The sequence below is a fragment of the Nicotiana tomentosiformis genome, chromosome 1 (assembly GCF_000390325.3).
Source record: "Nicotiana tomentosiformis chromosome 1, ASM39032v3, whole genome shotgun sequence".
Taxonomy (NCBI): Eukaryota; Viridiplantae; Streptophyta; class Magnoliopsida; order Solanales; family Solanaceae; genus Nicotiana; species Nicotiana tomentosiformis.
Window position 1 is genome coordinate 134871197 of NC_090812.1, and position 8441 is coordinate 134879637.

Here is an 8441-nt window from a genome sequence, read left to right on the forward strand (position 1 = left end):
AAACCAAAATCATTTAAGATAACTCAAATTCCAAGGAGGAGCATAAGCTCATTTGAACCCTAATACCACAACTAACAGGAGCAAGAATCCTAAACATCCTAAAGATAAGATACACACTTGAACATCACATAAGAACACATAAGATGTAGAAGGTATGTAGAATACATAGAATAGACATATACATGGGTTTCCAGATTAGCAAACATGTTCAAAGTAATAGGCTTTTTGGGCTACACATGATTTAGTTGCAAGAATCCACAAAGCAAAGGAATTAAGCATGAGAGTTCAAAGTAAGCAGGGTCATGAATTAATTCCCAGAAGGTTAACAAGTAGCAATGACATACTCGAGAGGCAAGGACCAGCGGTAATCTTCACAAGAAAATCTCAACATAAGAATACGGGGCAAAACTTAACCAAAAATGCAATCCAGTTTATAGCAAGCAGAAGTATTAATAAGGAAAGCTTATTAAGAAATTAAAGGTCAACAGTATCGAAAACTCAGCACGACAACTAATTAGTAAGCAAGTATCTAATTCTCAAAATGCAAGTCTATCACATATAGCAAGTTCCATTATTTATTCCAAACATAACACTAGGCATTAAATTGAGCAACCTAGCACTAGTAGCCATGGGCTATAGAATAATATTGTGGCAACCAAAATGGTAGTAAGACATGCAACTAGTGTTGAGGCTTGCAAGTAGCATAGAAACATGCAGTCTAAAGAGTTCAAAACTCACATAGGCTTGATCATTTTGAGTAAGTGCATGAGTGACTTAGCATGAAGAGAGAAAAATACATTTGAATAGTTTTTGGGCAAGTATGAATTACTAGTGAGTTTTACCACAAGAGTTCAAAGCAAAGTATGAAGATACACTCACACCAGACATTAATCTAGTTTAACATTCGAACCGGGCAAACATACAAAGAGCAGGAATCAACTTAATTAACTACTCATGAACCTAAATGGAACTGAGGCATTTGAACTGCAGAAAGACATTAGGCGAACAAGATTGAAAACATAGGCAGCACAATAGAAGGATCACAGAAGTTGAAGTAACATTAGTCTACAGAGCACGAACCAAAAGAGAGTTGAATTGCAAGAGTTAAGGATACTCACCAGTGACCAATTAACGAACAAGTAAATGAGAAAATTAATTTACAGCAGCAGGTCAATTATTAGTAGTAAAGAGAGAACAACAAGACCCCTAGAATCATAGTACGTCAAAGTTCCCAAGGGTTTCAAGTGAACCCCGGGAAGTGCTCGCACTGATAAAAAGTAGCAGTCGAACTCTGATGGCTTTAGCTTTCAGCCGGCCAAGGTCTCAAGTTTTTGAACAATAGAATAAGTGAGAGTGAGAGAGTAATAGCAGTGATTAAGGTCTATTTTAGGGGAGTTGGGGGATGGATTTATATAGTAGTCGATTAAGCAGAAAAAAGGAAAGAAAATCAATCAAGTTCAAGCAGGGAAAAGCAAAACCACATGAATAGCCTCTTCCGAATCAGAATACGTGAAAATTGGATAAACCCTAGTTTGACAAGTAGTCATAAATTTAGCCAAGAATCTCGGTGAATCGGATCTATACGACTTTGTTGTGAGTGTATACAGACAGATTTTCTTCTGAATCTTGTAGGTTGAGGGCGATTGCACTCGATTCGAAGAGGTAGTACTTGCTAAAATCGGGCAAGTACTAAGTAATACTATGAGCATATGAATGATAATGGGATAGTGCAAATAAGGTAAGCAGATCGAGAAAGAATTTCATGATTTAGTCTGGTTTTGAGGGGATTTGGGAGGAGGCAGCTACAGTTTAATGTGAGAGTGGAGAGACAAGAGAATGCAAAGGGGACTGGGCAGGAAAAAGGGTCTTTATGGTTTGGGGTGAGGGATATAAGGAGAGTGAGGGTTAAAAGAAGGCGGGGCGGGTCGAGAAAATGGGTCCTGACCGGGATGGAATAAAGGGGTCATTTGGTTTGGGCCAGGGAAGATTGGGCTAAGGTTTGGGCCATCTTTTGGTCCGAAAATTGACTTAGGATTGGGCTATGAATGAAAATATGCGAAAATTGCTTAAACTAATTTATGAAAAATTATCTTAACATTATAAAAATATAAAAATACCATTTTGGCACAAATAATGTAATAAAATATAATTATGCATAAAATGTAAGCTATCATTGCAAAACTATGTAAAAACCCCAAAAATATAAATATAATTATACGAAATGAAGTAAAAATATTGAAAAACATATATGTTAGTGTAAATAATAAATTTGGATGATTAAGATATCACAAAATAATTTGAAAGGGTAACTAATAAATATTTGAACAAATTAAATACAAGAAAATCAATTTTAAAGCCTTAAAAATTATGGAAATTACAGAAAATGCTTATATGACTCTTGTAAATTGGTGATGATGCAAAAAGGATATTTTGAAAAATACACATTATAATTAGAAAATATGAGGGCAAACTTGGGTGACCCGGGAATGATAAAAGAGTTGTTGGGTAAAGAAAATGATGAGCAATTTTGTCCGAATGAGCAGAGATGTGGCATTTTTTAAAATGATGGGGGTCGAACCTTATTCATGAGTTTCCTACATATCCCTGGTATTATGGGAATCGGGCCATGTGTAGTTCTGGATCCAATGGTGAACAAAACCGATGGAGTTGTTACAAGAGTGATCGTGTGTTTCGAAAGAGGATCTTTTGGGTATGATAGTGTCGTGAGTAACGGATAATTTCAGGTGGAGTTGTGAATGCAAATTTGAATGTTACAGATGTATAAGGCAAATATTTGAGTGGTTACGGGATAAAGGGTAGTCAATTGCGGATCATCAGTTACGTTTGAGATAACCGAAGGATGGGAACGTTGTGAATGGAAATCGAAGCGAGAATTGCTCCTGTTTGTAGAATGGTTATCTCCCGAGTTACCTGCAAAACGTAAAACACGATGCACGTGAATATATGGGGTTATTGCGTAGTTTGAAATATGATGAAAATTCCCTTCAGACCATGAGAGTAGCATTTGGACAATGAGGATGATGTCCTTAGACCATGACATCTTGGGCCATGAATCGTATGATAATGGATTCGTAGGCCATGAAATAGTATCCTCCGACAATGAAGATGGTTCCTCTGGACTATGATGCCTTTGAATAATGATGTGCAATTTTGAGAGATCCTCATGCCATGGCATGATATCTTAGGGCTATGAGGATGATGCCTTCAGACTATGACGCCTTCGGACAATGTGGCGATATTTAAGCCCATGAAATGCAAATATGCCGAGATATCGATCATTTTATAGAGGGAACAACAAATGCTTAGTTGGACACAAAAACGAGACAAGGCATCACTCAACCTTGTGTGTGATGAGGGCATTATTTAGTCCTATGCAGAGGAAGGCAACGTTTAGCCTTATGCCATGATGAAGGCAATGATTATGTCACACCCCGAACCTGGGGGGCGAGATCGGCACCCGATGCCTCGCCTATCCTTGCATACCAACTTGCGACTAAGGGACTCTGAACATATAACGTCATAATTTGTCCATGGGACACATTTCAAGACAATTGCGAATACTGACTGAACATCAATATAAAGCTGAGCCGACAAGGCCGTCATAACTACTACGACTAGCAAACCAACAAATTATACATAAAAGACCTACAAGCCCAACATACTGCACTAACTGATAGGATATGTCTACAAGCCTCTACTGATGGATATACTGTGATCGGAACAGGGCCCCGACCTACTCATAACATATATACATTTATACACAAGATGTACATAAATCTCTAGACCCGGTAACTCCGAAGGGCATGGAGCTTACTGATCAAGCTGAACTCGGGCAACACCTAATGAGGTCTACCCGTTTGTCTGTCTGAACCTGCATGCATAAAATGCAGCGCCCCCAGAAAAGGGACGTCAGTACGAAATAATGTACCGAGTAGGTAAGGCAATATACTGAAAGCTGAAAGTGAACTGATAATATAATAACTGAAAGTAACTGGGAGTCAAAGATAATATGAAGATATGCTCACCTGCTAATACTGACTCAACTCTCACAATATAGTAAGTGAAATAGATGTCAGGCCTTATAAGTCTCGGTATATATAACTGCTCTACCGTAGTAGGCTCGCTCATAGGTGCTCGGCCATATTAGGCTCTGTATCTCGGCCAACTGGCTCGCTTATAGGCGCTTGGCCTCAGTAGGCTCGGTATATAACTTACCATCTGATTAGAGGTTGCCCAATAGGGGCCTGCCCATCGATTATAGCTCGATGGTAATGAAAATACTATAATACTGTATATATAGGCTCTCTGCTCTCTTGACTGGAAGAAGACAATACTCAATTAAATATAAAGTCCCGATAAGGAGAATACTGTAATTTATGAGACTAGGATAATGTATATAAATTCGGGAGTATGAACTTCTCTTTATGCCTCGTTATCAAACACATGTAATTACGAGATCATGACAAAATGAAGGAAGCTCTTAGCCTTAACATACCTGAGCCGATTCTCTTGACAATCCCTCAAATACACGTCAATTGCGATAACACGTAATGACGGATCGAAGTAGGGAAAAATCCATATGATGTTCTTGATAAAGATTGTACCGTGCTTTCTTAGAATTGCAAATCTCGTTGCGATTACACCAAATAGCTTCGTTGCAAATCTCTTAGAGTTGCGAATCCGAATTGAAGCTTAATCTGTCTCTTGCCATACTTAGAACCATACTTAATTGGATTTTTATGGGTCTTACTTGATAGGGAGGTCTTGGCCAAATAATGTCCAAATTATGACACCTAGCAACATAATTTAAGAGTCATTTGATTGACTACATTTTGCTGCCACATTTTAGGCTTTAAGATTATCCAATAACTTAATTAACTTTGTTAATCTTCCACTAATTCAATAATTAACCAATTACCCACATAATTAAGAATAATCCCAAATTACTTAGAATACTACTCACTTTTAACACACTTTATACACCTTACTATTATGGTCATGTGGTACCTTGTATGACACTAGTCCATAAATACTAGGTATTTATAGCCCGGACCGTATTTTATCTCAAAATGCCAAACTTTGATGAAATTCATTTTTATCGATTTGCTTACCCTCTCACCTTCACGAATTTACTTATCACTTGCTTGAAATAGCATAATACTTATAATCTCAAAATAATCTCAATACCGAGCTTACGTCGATTAACTTACGACGAAACTTTAACATACGAAAATGCAGGATGTAACATCTCATTTTTTGAGCTTCCATCAATTTATTTATGACGTACTTTCATGCACAAAAACATAGGGTGTAACAGCTTTGCCTTATGCAATGTAATGGAGACAATGCTTAGTCTTATGCGAAGGCAGTGAGTGCTTAGTCTTATGCAGTGATGGAGGCAATACTTAGTTTCATGCAAAGAGTGGAGACAATGCTTAGTCTCATGCAAAGAGAGGCAGTGCTTAGACTAATGCAGTGATGGAGGTAGTGCTTAGCCTCATGCAAAGAATGGAGACAATGTTTAGTTTCATACAAGGAAAGGCAGTGCTTAGACTTGTGCAATGACGGAGGCAGTGCTTAGCCTCATGCAAATAATGGAGACTAAGGAAAGTCGATGCTTAGCCTTATGCAATAGTGGAGGCAGTGCTTAGCCTCATGCAAAGAATGGAGACAGTGTTTAGTCTCATGGAAGGAAAGTCAGTGATTAGCCTTATGCAATGGTGGAGGCAGTGCTTAGCCTAATGCAAAGAATCGAGATAGTGTTTAGTCTCAATTAAGGAAATGCAGTGCTTAGCCTTATGCAATAACGGAGGCTGTGCTTAGCCTCGTTCAAAGAATGGAGACAATTCTTAGTCTCATGTAAGGGAAGACGGTGTATAGCCTTATGCAATGATGAGGGTAGTGTTTATCCCTATGTAGGAAGAGCAACGATTAAATATGAGATGGGAGGGTGATTCTTAGCTTGGCACGTTTGCATTTGGTGACTTCTGTTGGTGTCGAGATAGTGACTTTGTTGTACGTATATATTTGTGGACGTGTTTGTTATGTCCCTTGTGCCCGCATCCAAAAAACAATCATGAGTTTCGGGGGGAAGGTTGGTTTGTTCCTTTGGTTTTTCATTTCATCTTTGCTCCTTGTCTTGATGCCTTGTTTGAGTCACCCCGGCTAACGTCTGGCTACTACAGAAAAATGAAATTTTCGAAAAACATGCATTTGTGAAAAGTCGTTTATATAAAAATGCAGTTGTTCAAATTATATGATGATGCATAAAAGCAAATAATTTCATTGAATCGATGTGACACATTTTGAGGCATTGCAACCTCCTCAATTCGGAATTTTGAGGACCCTCCTCAATTCAGAATTTTAAGGACCCTCCTCAAAATTTTGTCCCAGTTTAAATGCATACTTTTGGTGATACCCTTCTTGGTGATCCTTGACATAATGAGATTGACGAACTCGAAATCTTGCCCCAGTTTCTAACCATAGAGGGAATGAAGATTTTATTATGATTTGACCGAACGCACAGGGCTGCCTACGTATCCCCTCTTAAAAGAAAATCAGGTCAAGCATAGTTCAGGTTACATCAAATAGTCTTAAATGTAATATCTCTTGATTGCGTCTGAATTGATTGGTTTTGGCCATATTTCTCCATCCATATATGAAAGTATAAGTGCTCCTCCTAACAATACTCGGTGAACCATATAAGGACCTTATCAATTAGGTGAGAACTTCCCTTTTGCTTCATCCTGATGCAAGAAGATCTGTTTCAAAACCAATTTCCCCGGTGTGAATTGCCTTGATCTAACCTTTTTGTTGAAAGCCCTTGCCATTCTATTCTGGCAGAGTTGGCTATGAAACACTGCGTTCATCCTCTTACCATCAATGAGAGCCAGTTGTTCATACCGGTTCTGTATCCATTCTGCCTCACTAATCTCGGCCTCTTGTATGATCCATAAGGAAGGAATCTCCACTTTGGTAGGGATAACGGCTTCAGTACCATAGATGAGTAGATAGGGAGTTACCCAAATTGATGTAAGAACTATACTGCGGTACCTGAGTAAAGCAAATTATAGCTTCTCATTCCATTGCTTGTAGTTGTCCACCATCTTCCTCAATATCTTTTTGATGTTCTTGTTGGCAGCTTCTACAACTCCATTCATCTGCGGCCTGTATGCTGTAGCATCTCGGTGCTCGATCTTGAATGTTTCACACATGGCTTTCATCAAATAACTATTAAGAATGGCGGCGTTATAAGTAATGATTGACTCAGGTACTCTAAATCAACAAACAATACGATCCCGGATGAATTCCGCTATGACCTTCTTAGTCACAACCTTATAGGAAGTGGCTTCACCCCATTTTGTGAAGTAATCTATTGCTACCAAACTGAAGCTCTGTCCGTTTGAAGCGGGTTTAATTGGTTCGATTACATCCATGCCCCAAGCAGAGAAAGGCCAGGGTGAACTCGTTGCATTGAGTTTATTAGGCGGCACCCTTATCATGTCAGCATGTACCTGGCATTGGTGGTACTTCTGAACATATTTGATGCAGTTTGTCTCCATAGTCATCCAGAAATACCCTGCCCTTAATATCTTCATGGCCAGAACGAACCCGATCATGTGAGGTACGCAGGTTCTGGCGTGTATTACTTCGAGCAATCTAGATGCCTCCTTGGCATCAACACATCACATCAAACCTAAATCAGGAGTCCTTCTATAGAGAAGTCCTCCACTCTGAAAGAAATGGTTGGCCAATCTTTGAAGCGTGGCTTCTGAGAGTGTGTAGCATTCTTTGGGTTTTCTCTTTTTCCCATGTATTCCTTGATATCATAGAACCATGGATTTCCATTAAACTCCTCTTCAATATGAGTACAATAAGCTGGCTGCTTACGAATCTCTATTAGGATATGATCGATGAAATTCTTATTTGGATGTTGTATCACGGAAGACAAGGTGGCCAATGCATCTGCGAACTCATTCTGGATCCTCTAAAAATATTTGAATTCTATCTTTGTGGACCTCTTGATCAACTCTTGTACACAATGCAAGTATGGAAATATTTTAGTGTTCTTGCTAGCTCATTCTCCTAGTACCTAGTGTACCTATAGATCAAAATATCCAATTACCAGCAACTCCTGAACATTTATGTCGATGGCCAATCTGAGTCCCAAGATGCAAGCCTCAAATTCCGCCATACTGTTGGTGCACAAGAACCTGAGCTTTGCGGATATCGGGTAATGTTGTCCGGTTTCTAATACTAAAACAACTCTGATACCTACTTCCTTGAAGTTGGCCGCTCTGTCGAAAAACATCCTCCAACCGTTATATGTTTCAGCAATATCTTCACCTATAAATGACACTTCCTCGTTAGGAAAATAAGTCTTTAATGGTTCGTATTTTCCATCTATGGGGTTTTCTGCT

The 8441-nt window shown here is 38.9% G+C and overlaps 1 protein-coding gene across 1 annotated transcript; it reads right to left on the reverse strand.

Moving 5' to 3' along the window:
- Positions 1-7088: 7088 nt before the first annotated feature.
- On the reverse strand, positions 7089-7583 carry LOC138910193 (uncharacterized). Its single transcript, XM_070201416.1, has 2 exons — positions 7341-7583; positions 7089-7217 (listed from the first exon to the last, which is right to left on the reverse strand). The coding sequence occupies exons 1-2, from the start codon at positions 7581-7583 to the stop codon at positions 7089-7091; spliced, it is 372 nt and encodes a 123-aa protein (XP_070057517.1).
- Between the last annotated feature and the right edge of the window lie 858 nt (positions 7584-8441).

What these genes read in the sequence shown, in the direction of transcription:
- LOC138910193 (XM_070201416.1), bottom strand. Translation starts at nt 7,583, where the DNA reads ATGGAGACAAACTGCATCAAATATGTTCAGAAGTACCACCAATGCCAG. An exon ending in ATAAGGTTGTGACTAAGAAG is followed by an intron (nt 7,218 to 7,340) that starts GTCATAGCGGAA and finishes GAAACATTCAAG; the next exon opens with ATCGAGCACCGAGATGCTAC.